Below are 19,627 nucleotides of genomic sequence, written 5' to 3'. Positions count from 1 at the left end.
GTGAGCACTGTCAAACAAATTCTTTTGTTTCTGGCAAAGAGAAACTACCAACTGTTGTCAATCTCCATCAATAATGAGAAGTTAATAGGTTTATGTCTTGTCAAATCACACTGTAGAACAGGGGTAGCTGTTCAGCACCATTATTTAAAAAGTGTACATTTACTTCTGATCACAATTAAATGATAGCAAATTTGCATTAGCATTAGCATTTTACTTGCTACAGTTATTGACGGTTTAATTGTTTACTAAGCAGCCTGTAGTCACACTCCCTGACCACTCCCCCCGGCATGCACGCCAATCATATTCTTTTGTTTATAACAAACTCTGGATTTTCATATATATCAAAGCAGAAATCTGTTAACAGTAAACTGAGGTGTATTTATGGAGAATGACCAGTAACCACAGTATGTGTTTCTGTAAACAAAAGACAAGCAGCCTTCTTAAATATCGAACATTTTATTCCAATTTGAGAAAATTAAGTTGATATTCTGAAGTAAAGGTTTTAATATCAACAGGACCTTTGCATTTAATAATAACACTTTACATGCCCTCATCCAGTGACAATGAAAAGCTTCATTAAACATTTTTTTGTTGTTTATTTTATTTCCCTTGTAAGAAAGAGTTCAAGTATAAAAATTCCCAACAGTGTAAAATTGCCCATCTGATGAATATGAAGCAAAAAAAGAGCACAGCTACTGAAACCTCGACAACAGCTATACATTCTAGTAGAGAAAAGCAGCTTTTTTTTTGCTTCTTTTTATCAAAAAGAAAAAAAAAGATTAGTTTTTCCTCTTCTCTAAACATAGAAGAGGCAGAGTACTGTCTGCATGCAAGGAGGCCTGCATTTAAATAAAGTTCTTCCATACAAAAAGGCATGAAGCTGATATTTAATGTCATGTTCTGAAGAATCAAAAAAGATAAAAAATAGAAGTACAGTGCACATTTTTAAATAACTCCTACATCAACATTTTGGTTGATTATGTTATTAATAATAATAATAATAATAATAATGATAATAATGATAATAAAACTAATCAATAACTTATATATGCCTTGAGATGAGTACATCATATTATTAATACAGTACCGCCACTAAGTCTCTACTCTCAGAGTGTCAACATAGTCAACCCTCAAAAATAAATATCTTAAATAGTAGATTTATCTCTCTCTCTCTCTTTTTTTTTTTTTTTAAGTTTTTTTCTCTCTTAAATAGCAGTAAAAATATAAGGCACATTTAAGAGAGACCAACACAACGTCAAAGAGGAAACCCACATCCTCCCACCCCACCTGGTGTTCTTGACAGACATGAGGCAGGCCAGTTGTCGGGGTGGCTTTGGTGAAAGTGTTTGTGAGTGCGTACCTGACTACAGCAGCACAGAGGTGGAAATGCTGACGGGGGCAGTGCTGAATGACCGGGGTGGAGGACGAGTCGAGTGGGGGTGGGGGTTAAAGTTGGTTCCCAAAGGGCTCGGCTGGGGATTAAAATGTGACAACTCAACAAACGAGCACAAGTGAAGCGTTCTTTCCAGAGTGATCCGTCTGTGTGGCGCTGGAGCTGGCTCTGTCCAACCCCCCCCCACCAGCAGCTGCTGCTGCTCTCCCTCTTTCTGCTTCTCTCAAAAGCGGAGCCAGAGAGAAGCACGACTGCGCTTGCCTTTGTCTTTGACTGCTATGTGTGCAGCTCTGGATGTATGTGTCAGTTTACATATGAGCGAAACGTGGAAAAGCAACAGATTTAGTGTTTCTCATTGTCCGAAGCCATTTTTCAGTCTCTCTCCTTTTGTCAGTGCCTTTGTTTTATTTGCCAAGTCCCCCCTTTTTTTCAGTCCAAGAGTCAAGTCAGAGTTGATGACATTTTCAGTTTCTTTCTTTGTTTCTTTGTCTCATGGTGATTTGTTTGCTTTGCATAGGTCAAGAGGTTGAGAGACACAGAGTTTAAAAAAAAGGGACATTCAGCATCAGGAAGATAATAAGGTAGTTCTTCAAATGTTTGTGACACGGCGAGTCACACAAAATAATAGCTAACACAGTGGAAACCGTTCCATTTCCCTGATTATCAGAAAATATCAACTTCCAAAAATGCACTTGAAAAGACAAAAAGAACAAGCAGAGCCCTCAGTGTTTAATAATAACAAATAATAAATATAAATGTTATGAGGGCATTAAATAACCTAACAAGAGGAAAAAAAGGAGTATTTTCCTAAAAACTAACGTTAAAGACAGCAATAGGACCTATACCAACCACAGGGATTAGTTCCTGGATCTCTAAAAATAAGTACTGTACTACAATGATAATAGTAATGATAATAATAATCATGGTAATAATAACAACAACAACAATAATGATAATAATAATAGAAAACCATTTTCATTATTTGTCCTGCGGCTTTTTTTCGTTTTCTGTTTTTTCATTTTTTTGGTTGAAGCACAGCAAGTTGAAAAGTTACTGTAAAAAGTTCCCACCTCACCATCATCACCATCACCATCATCATCACCTTTTTAAAGCAACTCTGCTTCTGAGCTGTTGACACGCCACACCCTTAGCGCCACTCCCTCTTTTTTTTTTTCTTTTTTTTTTAACAGGTCAGCTGTAGCTGGGGTGGGCCTCCTCCTTGCTCTGCATGTCCAGCACTTGCAGGACCTGCTATTGCATGCGGTCAGCTTGCAATTGCTGAGGCTGGTACTGGCCAAAGGCTGCGGCTGCAGCAGCGGCTGAGCCCGGGGCAGCGGTGGCCAAAGGTTGCTGGACAGCATAGCCGTATCCGGCAGTGGCCACGTAGCCTGTGGCCGCTGGGGAGGCAGTGTAAGGGTATTGCTCGTAAGCGGCGGCGGCAGCGGCGGCAGCGTTGGCTGCTGCAGCAGAATACTGTGCATAGGCGGCTCCGGTGTAGTCGATGTAGGGGGATGAGGCAGTGGGAGGCGCAGCGGCTGCAGGCTGCACATGAGGGATGACCACACTAGGCTGAACGAAGGCCTGAGGATACACATAGTGGGCCGGGATGCTGTGGGAGAAACACACAGATGTGACAGTTGTTTGATTCAGTGCCAAACATTAAAAAGACAGTAAGACCCAACCCCCCAAAAACCCAACTCCACCACACTGCGGCCAAGCGCCCTCCCACCACCCAGACCCAGTCCAGTTCACCAGTCAAGAAGAGCAAGGAAATGCCTGCTAGTAAGGATTAGAACAATATAGGGTTGCCAAAATAGAAAAAGTTTGACTAGAAAAGAAGACTAGAACGTGAGAAAATCTTTCAACACCCAGACTTTTTTTTCTTTGTTTCCCTTCTTAATTTAAAAAAACAACAACTTTTGTATGATTACATCTGGATGAAGTACTGACATCATCTTCTCTACGAGGCAGAGCATGAGGGGCATGTTTGAGTTTGCATTGTGGAGACAAAAGAGAAAGAAGAGGGTTGAGATTTGTAGCCTTGCAGCTCATGGTCAATTTGTACATTAACTCTGGTGCTGTCCCCTGCCTGCTGGAGGGAGAGCAGGGGCAGCGGGGTTCGGGTGGCTTACAGTGGCAGGGGGTGGGGTGTGTGTGTGTGAACAGAGTAGATGAGCCCAGGGAAGCTTTGTGAAAATGTCACTGCCACTTTGACAGCTGGACAGTTTTAAAAAGGGACGCTGCTGGCCATTTCCCCCTCTGTGTCGGGACAATGAGCCACGGAGGCTGTGGGGGGAGCTGGGACTAGGCTCTGCACTGAGAGGGATGTTTCGATTAAATAAACAATTCTGAACAATGAGCACATTCTGCCCTCCATGACATAGCCTTATCCCAGCCCCCAGTCTCTATAAGGTCTGGAAACTCAGCTGCACAACAAGCAGGAAGGGAGTTTTTATAATCTACACCATTCTGAACGAGAGAAGTGAAAAATCAACTTTTTTAGTAAGAAGCAAAAATAAGAAATGTTGCCTTTTTGATATCCTCTCTCCTCGAATTGAACTCAAACGAAGTGAGAAAACAGAATTCCAGTAACAGCCGCGCATCTAACTTTAAATAACGATTGCTGTTAAATCTGTTGAGGAAAAATCTGCACAATCAGTGGATATCAGGTGGTCACTTTATTGTCTGGATTGAGAGAGAAAACGATCAGAAAGTTAAAAAAAAAAAAGTGGGATCTATCGTGGCAACCCTATTGTGAGCACTCCATTATCCAAATCCAATCCACATCCCAATTGAAAACAGTGGACCAGGAAAAACAGGAGAGAACATAAAGAGCAAAGTGTCAGAGAGGAGGATATATAGGAAAAAAAACATTTCACAAAAGCAACAACCATGACAAGGGCACAGCACAATCACTCAACTGAAAAAAGACATGAAAAGCAAAGGGGTGGAAATGTGAAGGGATGGTGTTGCTGTTGCTAAAGATACCCACATAAGAGCATTTTTGAAGGCCGGTAAGAAAATTTCTATCCTGAAAAGATTCTTTGTTTTTTTCAGAGTTAAACTAATTAGAAAACCTTCTGAAGCAGCATTTTCAGTATCATGTGATTCAAAAAACTCACTTTGAAAGTGGCACTAAAGAAACTCAGTGGGCTCAGTAAGGCTTTAGATATTTTACTGGCCTAATAAATAAAAAAATATATAGCAGCACTGGTGCAGAGAGATGTTTACAGGCTGTTATCTCGTGTGAAATCACTGAATTATCAACAGAGAGGAAAGACGTCATATGGCAGGCGTGGAAGATTCGCCCACTGCTCGACACTCAAAAAAAAACCCAAAAAACAAATCAACTAATTAATTAAGTGTAAGTTTTCCATTTAATTTTGTTACATGAGTACAATTAAGGGATTCTGGTCCAATGAAATTTACTTAATTGGCATTCATTCAGTTTATACCAAGCAAATTATCCTTAATTGTTAATTATTTTAATAAAGAAACCTCTTATATATTTCAGTTGCATTTTACTCAAAGTTACTACTTCATGTTTATTGAGTTTGGTTTTTGGGGGGGCGGTTTGAGTGTACCGATCAACAAACGCATTGTAACTCTGTTTGCACAGTTGATGCCAGGATTTGAATTAATCAATTAAAAAAGCAGCAGCTGATCCACAGGTGCACTGTGTGAAAAGCACAGCAAATAAGCCCCTAACAGGACGTCAGATCTCATGTTAGTACTAGATCTATAATAATATAATTCGATAATCTGAGCACTATGCAAGCATACAGTGCTGTGCTCTGAAAATGCATTGTGCAAGACAGCAAATCTAATAATCTCATAATGTGATATTCACATCTTTGCGCACACTTTCTAATATTTGTCTGACTCCTAGATTGTACTGCAGTTACATTATTAAATCTGTATTACAAGATACTGGTGGTGCTGAGCTGTATAAGTTGGTATAGACTGAATAACACACACAGATATACACATAGCATAAGCGGTGTTTTCGGCCATAGGAAGCAAAGCTCTGCCTCATTAAAATAAACAAACTAAAAACGGCTTTTCTCTGTGCAGATGGTCATAAAATAAGAGCATTTAAGTTATCCCAGTCTATTCCCAGTATATGTAGCTGATTTGTGCAGGTATGCTGGTCTGACTGTTCCTGTGTGTGTGTTTCTTTATTGGAAGGTCCCAGTAGTCAATAAAGTTCAAGGCTAAATAAAGGTTGTCTTCCAGCCTTCATGCTGTCTGCCATGTGGACTTGTTCGTTATCAAAGTGCGAGAGGTTGACGTCACAAACATTTCCTAATTTAAAGAGTTGTTACGACCAAGCTGACTGTGATTCTGATGCACTTAAGTATTTGTAACATAGTCATAATCCAAACACAGATGGCTACCTGGATAAAGTTACTGTGCGAAACCTTCACCAGTCACTCTGTGTGGACGTATTAGCAGCAACAGCAGCAGCACAGATACATCTTCTGAGCGTGCAGAGAAGAACTTCAGTTTTTGAGCTGCTGGATGTAAAAGGATGTTCAGCTGTGATCGTTTGTCTCTTAAAAAAAAATTGTGAAAATGCAAACTTCAGTGCTGAAGTGACTTCAAGGGACCATCAATCTAAAGAGGTTCTTTGATTCATTTCAAAAGGAAGAGAGGACGCTGTTTGCCACGTTTGTGATTTGCGAATTGTATCTTTCACCGGAGCTTTCATCCTAAGCCTCTCTCACTTTGAGTTTACTTCTAACAAATTTATTCCCTGCTGTGGAGATCGTGGCTGCAGTTACACACTAGTATTTCTCTAAATCAGACTGAAGACTTCGGGTCAGCTGTTTACATGGAAGGTAATTTATTAAGGCCTGGTGTTTATGTGGATATTAGAACTTAATCCGAGCAGTGTGATGTACTCAAAGGTTATGAATGTAAATTTTCCTCAATGGCTGCCTTACATCTCTGGAGCTCCCTGAAGAAGATGGATATCTGTATAGTTACTGTTATTGTGTTAAAAACAGACTCTCTGCAGAGTCCCTTGTGGATAGAGTAGAAGTGTACGTCTCCACATATTTGTGGGGACAAGGACAGAAGGAACGCAAAATGGGGCATGTGTAGGAAGAATGCAGCCAGAAAGTCATGAGGTTTAATTGTTTACTCGTTGCAGTTTTTCTTCTAATCTGTTTACGAGGTCTTCTGCTCCACAGCAGGTTTCTGCCTCCCCTGAGCTCGCTTTGTGACGCTTGTATTCAATCCAGTTTTATTTATATAGTCACAACAAATCACAACAACAGTGGTCTCCAGGCAGGCACTGAACTAGCTCCTACCGTTACTAACAGCTGAAGTAGTTAACATTCATAACACTGAACAGCACGTTTTAAAGAGGTCACTGAATCTTCATTTTCAACAACACTTAAGTATTAAACAGTTTTTGAGATATGACTTCTTTGCCATTACTTCTGCTGTTGCAGGATGTGGTCAAAATCTTCCCAAGTTTGAAATTTTAATACCATGACAACCGTATTCACACAGATACATTTCCTCAGCTGGGGGGATATCTTTGCTGGTGCGATCACCATAGCAATAATAGCTAATCATTACAAGGAAATCTGGCCAAGCATCAGTTAGCGATTAGCATTAGCCACACTGGCTTCTTTGTATATATACACCAGGCTGATTTTTCACAGCAACTTCTTTTATGTAATACTGAACTGCACAGGCAACCAAGTTGTTCTCTCAGTTAATGCTTTGGTGGATCATTTTAATACAGCTGACCCTCAGTATTCGCTGGGGTTAAGGGCCACAACCAGCTGCAAATACCAAATACTTGAGACCTCTCTAAAAATGCTTATAACTGCCTATTTAAATAGTTCAAACACCATATATACCTTAAACTATCATCCTAAAACATTTGAAAGTCTTGGGATATTTTGCAGCCGCGCCCGTGTCTGCTGATGCCATTTCCCCATGTTGAGAAACACACCTTCTTTTTTAATCATAAAAAATGTATTTTGTCGTGAAAATAAAATCAGTTAGTTCCACAGAAAATCCAGAAAAACCGCAAACAGGTGGGGGTCGACTGTAAAGATGATTTGATTGGCTAGCTCTTAACTTTCTCTGCACCATGTTCAAACTGAAGGTGAAGTGACAGGGTTGGAGCCTGACACGTGTTCGTGAATTCTCCCCACCAGCCGCTGTCCCTGGAGTGGGTCATGCTAAATTCCCATTTGGAATTCACCTCCCAACCTCACCAGGTATGTGAAAAAAAGGAAAAAAGACGACACTGCCGCAAAGGTTATGCAAGCCTATCTGCTCACAGGACTATCAGAGGACAGCCACATTGACATCCTTTTTGGATTTTGAAAGCCACTGTGGGGAAAATACCATTTAATTAAGTAAATTTTCTTCACTAAAATCTGGACTTAATTCTATTGTACATGGAAAAAGACTTCTGTCTGTAATTTGCTTTCATAGATTAACAGTGTGCTTACATTTGTTCAGATATGAGTCATGTATGATTCATAACTTGTACAAATTCACATTAACGTCCTAAGACCCGAACTCTTCCACGTCATGCATTTTTAATTTCTCTTTGATATTTGGGCATATTGGGGCCCGATGAATGTAAAAACAAAGAATTGCCAGATTTTTTTTTTTTTTTTACCTTATTTTTGTTTTTAAGAAAACTAGGAGCCACATATGAGGATATTTGTTTAAAAAATTGATAGAACAGTAGCAGTATAATGTCCTCGTAAGTGGACATCAGGCCCTTATAGAGCAAAATTGAGTATTTTGGTCTAAATAACCCAAAATGTGATGTCCACATATTTGGACGCCAGGTCCTAGGAGGTTAACTCTTTTTGCCTACTAGGAGGAACCCTTGAAGCTGTTTTTTGAACTGAGTGGTTTCTGCCATATTTCAGGTCTGCTTATAGAACAAAGTGACTGGGTTTGCTTTAGACGTTCTCTGCCTCAGCTCATGATGGCTACCCTTGGAAAAACTCAGAACCTACTCTAATGGTTGTCAAACCATGCCTTTATTGAAATATACTGATGTGCAAAAACCTGTCATTAAGTGTACAGAGGCGACGTCAAAAGTCGACTTAACGGGGATAGAGAGTTAAAGGCTATATGTTAGGCCGGCCCCTAACACACTCACATGACCCTGTTTAAATGGGCTCTTCCCTGCTCTTACATGACACACAGCGACAGCTCGTGCACCCTCACTGGACCCCCTAACACAGACACACACACACAGCTCAGCTTCATGCGACTGCATTGTCAGCATTCAGGGCTTTGTGTGGCACAATGGGTGCGCTTGTTTTCCTTAACACCACAAGCCCATGTGACGAAAGCTCGCTCTGAGAGAATAAGAGATAGAGAGAGAGACATCCAGACATTTGTTTGTGTCACAGTGAAGACTTTGGTGCTGACTGACTTGAGCTGGGTGCATGTGGACATGTGCAGATGCACAGTGAGACCCCATAACCCCCGTATGTTCAGGTGAAGTCAGACACATATAAGCTCACATTTTAACTGGGATGCTTTCAGTTCATTCATAAGACATTCGCATCTCCCAATAGTGCGAAGAAAAGGAGGCTGAGAGACCACAAGAGGTCATTTCACAGTGAGTTGGTCTCTGCCGTGTTGTGTTAATGTAAGAAACAGCAGGAAGATGCACTGAGCACACGCAAGCAGTGACAGGCTTTGTTATTTTGAGGGGAAAGTGTGGGGTGCGGGGGGGGCAAGGGTGAAAGAAAGAAACTCCACACAGAAAAGTCACCACTCACTCAAACAAGACAGCCAGAAGGAGGAGAAAGAAACATGTAACAGCACATCCTGTTAAACAAAACAGATCAACCACAAGCTAAAAGCAATGATAATAATAATAATTAAAAAAATCTTCTCCTCTGCAAAGTAGACACGCTTCCACAAAAAGGAAAAAGAACACCCCACAAAAACAACAATCAGTCCAGTTTTTCTTTTCTTTTACTTTTTTTTTTATCACTAAAGTAAAGAAAGCACACGGTTTAGCTAACAACACCACTTCATAACGGCACACAAAGCTAAGTTCTATTTAAATAAAATGAAAAAGAAGTCCAAACGAAACCCACGTACATGCATCTGTAATCACCATTTTGAGAGCTTGTTTGTGTGCGTTTGAGTCTACAGGTAATTCCTTTTCTCTGATCAGAACTATTCCACAAACCAGCACAGTTAGCTTAACCGAGAGCGAGCCTGTCGAACCAGAGAAAGATAGATAACATTGAGTGAGGCTGTAAAGTTTCCATCACTGTCCACTCAGCACACTCACACAAGAATGTATTTACACTCACACGTATTTCTGCAAACAGTCGAACTTAGGAAAAGCAGTTTTGACTGGAGGGTTTTTTTTGGGTGGACAATCATTGGGGAAGAAAAGGTGTATTTATAGCTTACATTCCAACTCTGATGATTAGTCATCATTTATTCAAGGAAATGAATACATGTCGACTCGTTAGTCCTTACCCATAAGGCCTTTGGATGAATGCTGGGTGAATCTGGGGAACACCGAAGGTAAAACCTGCAAGACAAAATAACTTCAAATACAGACAAAAACTGACTTCTAGCAACAACTTGAAATTATATTTAAGATTCAAACCCTGAGGTACAAACAAACATCCTACTGGCTGGTCTTACCTGGCTGCATCACCCGAGGCTTGGCACCCAGGTATGCCAGGTTGACGTTGGCCTTCCTGCCATCGATGATTGGGTTGGGGTCCTTGCAGGCCCGATCTGCGGCTGCACGGTCTGCCATCGTCACCTGAGAGAAGGATAAACGAAGAGCTGAAGGACGTTTTTAAAGGCAGTTGAAGGTTCAATAAAGATTGGAGCTTGTAAGAAAGAGGGAAAGCACATGTTTCAAAGAAGTATAAGTGTGTGTGTGTGCGCACACAGAGGCCTCCTTCTGTGTGCGCCTGTGTGGCCATCACTGACAGTGGCAGGTATTTGACAGCACACACACATTTATCACCCTCGTGTGGATGTGATGAAACTTATCAGCAGTGAACGGTAGCCAGGCTGACCACCACAACCAAACCAAAGCCCTCAGTTCTCCTTTTACAGCCTTTAATTCTAATCAGAGGGATTCATGTGAGCTTGACCATAAGCATTATTTGGGAGACAATAAAGGTAAATAATAAAAAAAGATGATTTAGAAAGAGCAGTAAAGAGAGGATCTAAGCAAACGTGAAGTTAAACGTTGATCCCAGCACACAAACGTAAATATTTGATTAAATCAAGGGTAGATAAGAATAAAATTAGGTTACTTAAATAAAGGCTCAGGCTTGGCTTCCATATTTCTCTTTTTGGATAATTCTCTTACATGTTTATGAAGGTCAGCTTAGTCAAACTATATGTATATGTACAAATAAAGAGATTTATTATTGAATAACCGTGAGTAGATGGTTGCTCGTCTCCACCCCCCCCCCCCCCCCCCCCCCCAAAAAAAAAAAGACAAACCAAAAACATTAAACACTTTGGTTCTCGGGTTTGATGACAAGTCTCAGCAAGACGGTGTAAACTACCCTAAGAGGAAGAAACTGTGACCGTTTCAAAAAACCTGCTCTACAATATCAAGACATAATCGAGAGTTTTCTTTCAGCCCACCGCAGCTGCCACTGTGTGAACAGCTCCTTAAAAAAATGCGTGTCAGGGCGCATACCAGCGCGCAACAAGTTGGTGGGTGCGAGATTGCAACAGAAGCCAGTGACAAATTTAAGCAGGAGCTGCTTATCAAAACATAAACAACCCGTGACCCACAGATATATCAATGCTAGTCATGGTGTTGTGCAAGACAGCAACAGAAGCGAGCCTTAACAGAAGAAACGTGGTGACACGAATTTCTGGAACGAATAGACGCAAATAAACTCCTGTGGAAAGCTGTGGTGTTACTGAGTGATACTTACAAATCCATAACCTCTAGACTTGCCGGTCTGCCTGTCGGTAATGACCACTGCTTCTTCAATCTCACCAAAAACTTCAAAATATTTCCTGAGACTGGAATCCGTGGTGTGGTAGGGAAGACCCCCAACAAAGATCTTCGTATAGGTCGTGTCCTTTTGCGTGGTGTGCATCGTTAGTGCAAAAAAAAAAATACAATAAATAGAAACTATAAAAAATAATAGTAGTAGTGCAATGTCTCCTTATCGATAATACTTTGGATGACTAGAGAGATAGAGAAAGAGAGAGAGAGAAAGTGAGAGATCAGTTGGCTCTAAAGTTTTTCAGAGGAGAAAAGAAGACAAAAGAAGCCTGGAGGTAGATTTAAGTTCGACAGTAAGAGGGTAGAAATATGGAGCGGATTGTCCCAAAGATACCAGCAGGTGTTTCCAGCTCTTCTTGGTAACTCTGCCGTCTAACTAAATAGGTTTGGGACCCATTCCTAAATGCGTTGCCTCTAACTCCACCCACTTTTTAGTTCCTCCCACCAGCGTGCACAAACAGCTGGGAAGTGCGGCTCAGTGTGAAACATTGGAGCTCCTTCACCACAAAGATCCGCGTTTAATGAACCATCAGGGCCCAACAAAACCCGATTCTACTGATGATACGTTTGGCACAAACAGTACCTGTGACTCAGGAACAGCTCAAGTGAAAAATAATTTGGATGTTTGGTTTTTTTTTTCACCCTCCACAGTGTTTTAGTTCTCAGTTGAACTAATGTCAACTAATATGTGAGCTGAACTGATTAATTAAGTAGTGATCTCTCAGAAAAATAAAGTTATTTTATGTACTTTGGACTCACAATGAACAAATAGCACTAACTTTAAACTCAAGTAAACCGTACTCACTTTCTACTGGCAATCTTTTAGTTTTGACAGTTTATTGCAAATAAAGTTTTAGATATTTTACATTTATAGAATAAACTTTATTTATTTATTCACAAATAGAATGGGGGAAAAGAGTTCAGCCCTTTTATAAACAGCAGATCAACACCTTTGAAAATCCTCTGAGAAGATTCACAGTCCAGCTTGAATGGCTGGGACTACAGATGTGAATTAGTAGTTTGGTATAATCTGGCGCTTGCATCTTATATTTTTGGTGTATTGCTGTTTAATGGCATGCCTGTCCCTGTTGAATAAATAAGTAAAGAAAGAAGTCATGCACAATACGTGAGGTGTATGTCTTTAGAGAGTCTTAATTGTGTTGCTTCTTGAGTGGAAAGGTCATTAGTCCAGTGTAAAAAGTTTGAAACAGAGGTGTTAGTGTCCGATGAGGCCATACTGCTGCATCTCTCAATATCCTCCCGAACAGCCCAGAAGAGCTAATTCAACTCCGGTAATGTGAGAGTGAACTCTGCTGTTAATCATTCATGGTGCCTCACTTCTGCGAGCTGGCCTACATACGTACATCTATCCTACAGTGAGCAGATACATTTACAGTGGGAGCATTACCAAGTGCTGTTCATTCCTATGTGGGAAGCCACTGATGACCAGTCTAAACTTTATGAAACACAGATCAGTAAAGATTACTAATTGCGTTTTTATTCACCTCCAACCAAAATCTGTCTTCTTCCAGCTAAAAGAATGACAAGAGCCAGTGTTGCTGTCACCTCCACCTGCAGGACGTCACATCACAATGAAATGCAACCTGATAAAGCGCCTTTCTGCCATGTCTCCGTTCACTTGCTGTTTTATTAATGCAGCCACACGCCCTTAAAAGTCAGAATAAAGGGGGATTGATATCAGGTTTCTCAAGCTCAACAATGGGGATCCGGTTAGGTTGCATGCTCTTATTGTCTCTGCAGCATGCTGACTAGTCTGAATCCTCTAACAATATGCCGCCCCCCAATGAAAGCTTCATTTATTCTTTATCACCAGGAACCTTGAACCGCTGCAAACATTAAGTCCACTTTGTAAATGCTGTTTCCATGTTGGCTGTTTTTAGAGAAATTAAAACTTAAAACATCTTTCAAGCACAAAGCTTGAGCTTTGTGCTTGTCAATCATTTGCCAGTCAGGCAAAGGAAAGTTGAAGGTCAAAGGTCAAGGAAACAGCTGAATGGCCACAGCAGTCACACTTAGGTTTCAGCCCTAACCTCTCATTCAAAAATATGTTTTGATGTTCTGGGTTTTTTTGTGGTTAACCTCTAATGCTTTTACATTTTATGGATTGTAATAAATGACTGATCTCACACTTGTTTTTCACACACTCTCTGAACCATAAAAAACGAGAAAATGGGGATTTCCTACTTTGCCTTAAACACATCTTTTTACACCAAGCCCTTCCTCACATGTTGCCAAAAGCACTCATGGCTTGTCTTATAGAAGAGGTGCGCTAACTCTTCTATAAGACAAGTTGCAAACAGCGCCACCTTATGTCCAACAGAACAGCTGCACAGAGTACAACCTTCACAGCAACGTGAGAGGATAACACAGCAATTTCTCTCAGTTATAGTGAAAAAAACAAACAAACACCAAACAACCAAAAGCACTCACAAAAATCGATTTGGTCTTTTGGTATGAAGTGCATCAATTAATCTTTATTAAAGTGTTCAGTGAGGTAAAATGCATTGAATTTAATGGAAAACCCTCATGTTCCAATGTGCTTTCATGTTTTTCTTCTGCAAACCTTCACAGCTTCAACATTAAGTTCAATCACACATTAAATATACATTGTACACATTGCTAATACATTTATTTTACAAGTTTAAACAACTTTCAACTGTGCAAAATGAATGTATTTTTGGCTTAGTTCCTCTTCCCGTACCCCCTTGTGCTGATTGATGGCTGATTTGTGCAATAGTTTAAAATACTTCTTCTTTGTCGTCTGCATGTTGGAAGCTAGAATCACACTCCAGCTCCCCTGAGGCTGTGAACTCTTGCACCTGGGTCATCTCTTCTTCTTCTTCCTTTTCTCTACTCTCAACTTCCCTCTCTGCACCCTCCCCTCGGTGATCTCCTCCCTCCTCTCTTCTTTCTCTCTTCCCTGCCTTCTTCGCCTCTTCCTCGCACTCCCTTTTGCCATCTCCATCCTCTCTCACCCACTCTCCTCCCTCTGCAGCCTCACGCATCACCTGGCTGGGATGTGGTGCCGCTAGCGTCTCCACAGGGGTGATGGACGTGTCTTTGTCGTTCTCGGTGCTGGAGATGATGGCGGGGACACGGACACGTGCAGACTTGCTCCTTAAACGCATCTTGAGCTTATCTTCTTTTAACTGAAAGAGAGTGGAGAGTGCAAGATAATTTTTTTTTTAGAAAACTCTGGTAAAAAACAAAACAAAACAAACCAAAAGACATGACAGAGCTGAGGTGTTGGGGAAAATGGTCACGCAGACACGGCACCTTGCGTCTCTCTTCAGCCAGCCGGATCTTCTCTTCAAACTCTTCTCTGGTGTGTAGCTTCTGAGCTTTCTTCACCTTCAGAGACTCCAGTCTGGCAGGAGGCCTGCGCTGGGCACCTTCATTGTCGTCCAGCTGATGCATACAAACACAGAAAATGACAGAAAACACTTCATGCATCTTTTTAGACAGGCAACCTGTCTGTACCACGTCTCACGCCCTATGGCAGACGGGATAAGCTCCAGCCCCCAACCCCCCACACTCGTGACCCTGAATTTAATATGCAGAATGGAATGGATGGATAGTTTAGCTTATGAGTATCGGTTTAGGGGCAAAGATGGAATCAGGCAGCCCATTTTGTGCTTGGTTCATGGTGTTCTTCCTTATTTTCTTTTTCTTTAGTAAAAGTTTGTTGAACTGCAGCATTATTATGGATGCCACAGATTCAGGGACGGTAGCAGTTAGGCTATGGAAAAAGTTTTTATTTCCCTTTGTCAGATGTGTTGAGAAAAAAATGCATCTTTTAGAATATGTACCCTGTTTATATCACTGTGCTTTCTCTTTCTACTAAAAGTAAAGCTCCATTTGCAGTAAAGCTGTCAGATAACTGGCCTGTAAGGTCGTACCATGCTGTGCACACCAGGTACTCACCATGATGCTGTAAGCTTCTCCAACCCTGCTGCTCTTTTCTCTGTGCTGTTCCTTTGGGATGATGCCCTGATTCAGCAGTTCCTCCAGGATCTTGTGGGACTTCTGGCGTTCAGTTATTTCATTATCCCACAGAAGTACGTCTGGAAAAACAAACCAACAAAAAACCAACAAATAAACAAACACATATTATACATCAAGGACATCTTACAAGCAAATAAATAACAAAATCACAGTATGGATAAAATAACAGTTGAAGACATCATTGGAAAAAAAAGTCAATACATCACAGAATTAAAATAAAACGGAATAGGCAAGCTTAAACAGATGTGTTTTAACAGTGGTTATAGAGAAAGGGAGAGAATCAGTGTTCCGAATGTGATTTGGGAGCGAGTTCCAAAGATGAGGAGCCATTCGGTTGCCAGCTCTAACGCCCATGGTCGTCAGGAGTGCAGAAGGTATAATGAGAATGACAGAGGATGAGGATCTCAGAGAACAGGATGGAGTGGTGATGTGCAAAAGATCAGAGAGACCTGGAGGTGAGAGATGGAGAGATAGAGAGACTTAAAGGGCTTAAAGGACCAGGGCTGTCTGTACTGTGAAGGTGCTGAAAACCAGATTCAATTTGCTCATAGAGATGATTGTTAGTAAGGTAACAGTATATCTAAACAGCAACCGTTGTTTTCCAGAATTTTTGAACGAAAAGGTGAATTAGCAACTGGACAAAAACGATTTAGATTGGATGGGTCTACACTCGATTTCTTAAGAGTTGGAATTATCACAGCTAGAGGTAAAGGAAAAAGGCAGAGATTAGGGAGAAATGGATAATGTCAGTTATTCAATGAGTGAGAGAGGAACAAAATAAACAGGATATAACTGCCTAAGTGGAAAGTGGGTCAAGGCAACAGGTAGAAGGTTAAGATTTATCAGCAAATCCAGATATTTTCTCAACAGTTGAGAGAGTGAAACTGGGAAAGAGGAAGGCAGATCACAGTGTGCAACATGTGGAATTATCTAGACCCAGCTGCTGATGCACATTACTCTTCTTGGTATTGAAAAAAAGGCCATGAAAATCCTAATATTCCATTCACCAGACTTGATTAATGTTCCATACATATATTCCATAAATATTAGCTGTAGACATGGCACCCTTAAAGTGACCCATTTGTTCCTGATACATAGTTTTATGAACAATAAGACCAGTCTTTGTATAAAAGTGTTCCAGACGACAACGTGTATTTTCAAGCTTGGGCAATTCTGAGGTGAACCAGGGAGCAGAGTGGATAAAGGAGACAGTCAAAGGAACAAAAATATCCATAACACTGTGGAATCTATTACTGCAGTAAGATACCAGTTCAGGTATGGGAAGGTCAGATGCTATACAGTTCTGAGGAGTAACACCAGAACACTAGATAAGATCAAGAATATGGCCTTTAGTGTTAGTTGGAAAAGTAATAAATAGCTGTTTCTCTACAGCCTGATGAGTCAGACTACACACTCACTGTCCTGTGTAAATCTGTCCACTCACTTTCTCTGATGCTCTCTGATGTTAGAAGAGGGAGTGTTCGGGGCACTGCTCCAGGTATGTCACCAGGTATTTCTCTGTTCTCCATCACCACCCCGCTGTCTGCTGTGCCCTTTGACACAGCTGAGTCTCCACGACCGCTGACCTTACTTCCTGTGTCATCCTGACAGCACAGACACAGAAAATAAATGCAGAAAGGGGACATTATTAAATCCTGACATCATTCCTGTGGTATCACAGACATGAATTTGTCGTGGTAACATCTGTGTTAACATATTATCAATTTGTCATATAGGTTTACTTCACAGTCTCAATCAGCTACATTTTACAAAAAAAAAAGTACACCGAAATACATATTCACCTTTTATTTTCTTATAGTGTACACTGGTACTGATTAAACTAACCCGGCAGCATAAAACACAACTACAGTTTACTGCGCAAGTTCACAAGTCCAGTGTGAAATAAACCTACATAAAAAAGTTTATTTCTTTGAGCCCCATATTGTATTTTTAAGGAATGCTTTTCAACTACGGTATAAACTATGAGGTTCGTGTGAAATATAAATTCATTCATGAGATTTAGAGGGGAAACCACTTTTATAAAATCTGTTGCAATTGACATGACCAAAAATGTGTCTTTTCATTTGTCTCTTCTTTTCTTTATTATAATCGCATTATAATAATAATAATGATATATATGTTTATATATAGATATATATGTGTATAAATAATCCCCATTTTTGAAAACAACAACAACAAAAGTTGCATTAAGAATTAGTTCATGGGAAACTGCAATGAGACAAAACTGGATTCTTCTTCAGCTTTTAAGAGCAAGCCTAAACTTTTAGTCTTTATAAAAAGTAAGACATATTAACACTGATATTGCCAAACTTTTTTTTTTTTTTTGCCTTGACACATCTGAAGCTGGTCTGATAGGACTTAACCATCATTACTCAGGTTCGTACCACAGAAGAAGAAGCATTGTGAAGGCGCCTGCCCTTGTTGCCTTAACTTTATAGTTTATGTGAGAGAGTTGGGCTATACCAGTCTTTCAGCTTGCTGTTTTTCCAAAAAAAGGAACAAAATGTTTGTTTTTTTCCTGCTAGAGAGAGGACTTCATAATAAATATCTATGTTCAAAAGGTCTATAAGGAAAATTTCACTTCCCTTACAACTTTCTATGAATTTTCTTTAAAAACTGTCACAAACAAACACCAGCTCTAGCGTCCTGGTCCCAGTTTTACTAGTGGGTGGTGGGACACCCAGCCTACCTCGTCTCCATTCACTGTCAGCGTTTGGACCGCGGTGATCGTGGAGTTCATGCATCCCATTTTCACCTTAAAGCAACGATGTGAAGTCAATCCTTGAAATTCATAAACCACCAGCTGTGTTTTGTTTTCTGGATTTCTTGTTGTTGTCTATATGTTATCGACTGTTGTAGATTTGCATTCCTTCACTCAGACACTGCAGTCTCCATGGGTCCCGTGCGTTGCTAGGGGCCGTTGCTACAATAAATCTGACCTGGTCAAAGAGGTGATACTGCAAAGTCTACGTACAATGATCAAATTCGTTCATTTCTGATCAAATTTGTGCTTGCATCGTCCTTAAATGAACTCTTATGACAAATTTGTTGTCGGACTTGTGTTTCGACTACAAAAGTATAATAGTGCCAGAAATCACTAGACGTGCATGTTACCAGATTACCACAAACAGAGGGGCTTGCTAAATAATTCAGCCAGAAGTCAGTGTGCCAAAAATAATTATATAAACCATGACTCTGACACATAAAACACAACACACTGTTCCGCTTACCATTAATTTGTACTCAGATACCAAGTTTCAGTGCGTGTGACCTTCGTTTCCTAAAAAAACAACAACATGAAAATAAAATGAATATAACACAAACGGACAGTGACAAATATCAACAAATAACATACGCTTTTAATAAGCAAGATTAAAATAACAGTTCTTCTTTCTTGGGGAGAAGGTAACATGCAACTTTCTGTTTTTTTCCAGTTCTGAACAAAAACCACAAAATACATCAACGCAGTTGCCTAAGTATGGGCTTAATGAGGGTTATATAATATTGGACAGGTAATCTGATATCCTCCTGAAAAGCGAGGGGGGGAAAAAAGCATCTTTCAGTTTAACTATTTTGTCTGCTGATATAACGGATAGGCTTGGTCAATTGTGCTACAATAGCCATTTGTAGAAGAGGTAACATATGCATGCAAATAATGTCACCATGAATCAAAGACATTTAAAACATTTTAAATTATTATTGGATGTCTCTTTGATTAAAAAAAAAAAAAATCAATTACTATACATACATTTAATTTAATTGATTTAATTTCTTCATTGCGTTTTTTATGAATACCTTAAATGCTTGAGTCCAATTTGTGCAGGAATATAACTCTATTGTGCAAAAATATCAAAACTAATGTGGTCTAACTTTGTTTTGATCATGAAAAAATTTCCAAGACGTTTAATCTAAACAAAAAATAAATAAATAAATAGAAAATTCAAACAAGTCAACATCAGTTTGCTCAGAAGCTAAATGAAACGCCACTTGGTAAAGACCACAGGTGGCAGTAGAGTCTAGTGCACTCTACCTAACTGTGGAGAGCTGGAGCTGCCCGTCTCTTTTTGAAGTCTGGCCTTGTTTGTGAGGACCACAGTGGTATCGAGGTCAGACAGAAAAGCCTGGAACTCCTGCTCCACCTCCATGATGTGAGAATCTTTGTCCAATTTGTGTTC

General features: G+C 40.3%; 2 protein-coding genes across 2 annotated transcripts; both read right to left on the bottom strand.

The window, feature by feature from the left end:
- Positions 1–443: 443 nt before the first annotated feature.
- Positions 444–11,775, bottom strand: rbm24a (RNA binding motif protein 24a). The gene is made up of 4 exons (XM_084919791.1): positions 11,329–11,775; positions 10,061–10,184; positions 9,890–9,944; positions 444–3,002 (listed from the first exon to the last, which is right to left on the bottom strand). Exons 1-4 carry the CDS (start codon positions 11,494–11,496, stop codon positions 2,645–2,647), a joined length of 705 nt encoding a protein of 234 aa, XP_084775917.1. The 5' UTR covers positions 11,497–11,775; the 3' UTR covers positions 444–2,644.
- Positions 11,776–13,880: 2,105 nt separating this feature from the next.
- stmnd1 (stathmin domain containing 1) lies at positions 13,881–18,356 on the bottom strand. The gene is made up of 5 exons (XM_084919801.1): positions 18,142–18,356; positions 16,876–17,035; positions 15,351–15,490; positions 14,703–14,834; positions 13,881–14,575 (listed from the first exon to the last, which is right to left on the bottom strand). The coding sequence occupies exons 1-5, from the start codon at positions 18,199–18,201 to the stop codon at positions 14,165–14,167; spliced, it is 903 nt and encodes a 300-aa protein (XP_084775927.1). The 5' UTR covers positions 18,202–18,356; the 3' UTR covers positions 13,881–14,164.
- Positions 18,357–19,627: the final 1,271 nt, after the last annotated feature.

This window comes from Perissodus microlepis, chromosome 22, assembly GCF_051167445.1.
Source record: "Perissodus microlepis isolate ML-2025 ecotype Zambia chromosome 22, ASM5116744v1, whole genome shotgun sequence".
Classification (NCBI taxonomy): Eukaryota; Metazoa; Chordata; class Actinopteri; order Cichliformes; family Cichlidae; genus Perissodus; species Perissodus microlepis.
This window is presented reverse-complemented; position numbering and strand designations above follow the sequence as displayed.

What these genes read in the sequence shown, in the direction of transcription:
- rbm24a (XM_084919791.1), bottom strand. Translation starts at nt 11,496, where the DNA reads ATGCACACCACGCAAAAGGACACGACCTATACGAAGATCTTTGTTGGG. An exon ending in AGTCTAGAGGTTATGGATTT is followed by an intron (nt 10,185 to 11,328) that starts GTAAGTATCACT and finishes TCCTTCTCTCAG; the next exon opens with GTGACGATGGCAGACCGTGC. An exon ending in TTCATCCAAAGGCCTTATGG is followed by an intron (nt 3,003 to 9,889) that starts GTAAGGACTAAC and finishes TTTCTCCCACAG; the next exon opens with CATCCCGGCCCACTATGTGT.
- stmnd1 (XM_084919801.1), bottom strand. Translation starts at nt 18,201, where the DNA reads ATGGGATGCATGAACTCCACGATCACCGCGGTCCAAACGCTGACAGTG. An exon ending in TGACAGTGAATGGAGACGAG is followed by an intron (nt 17,036 to 18,141) that starts GTAGGCTGGGTG and finishes CTGTGCTGTCAG; the next exon opens with GATGACACAGGAAGTAAGGT. An exon ending in ATCAGAGAGCATCAGAGAAA is followed by an intron (nt 15,491 to 16,875) that starts GTGAGTGGACAG and finishes TTGTTTTTCCAG; the next exon opens with ACGTACTTCTGTGGGATAAT.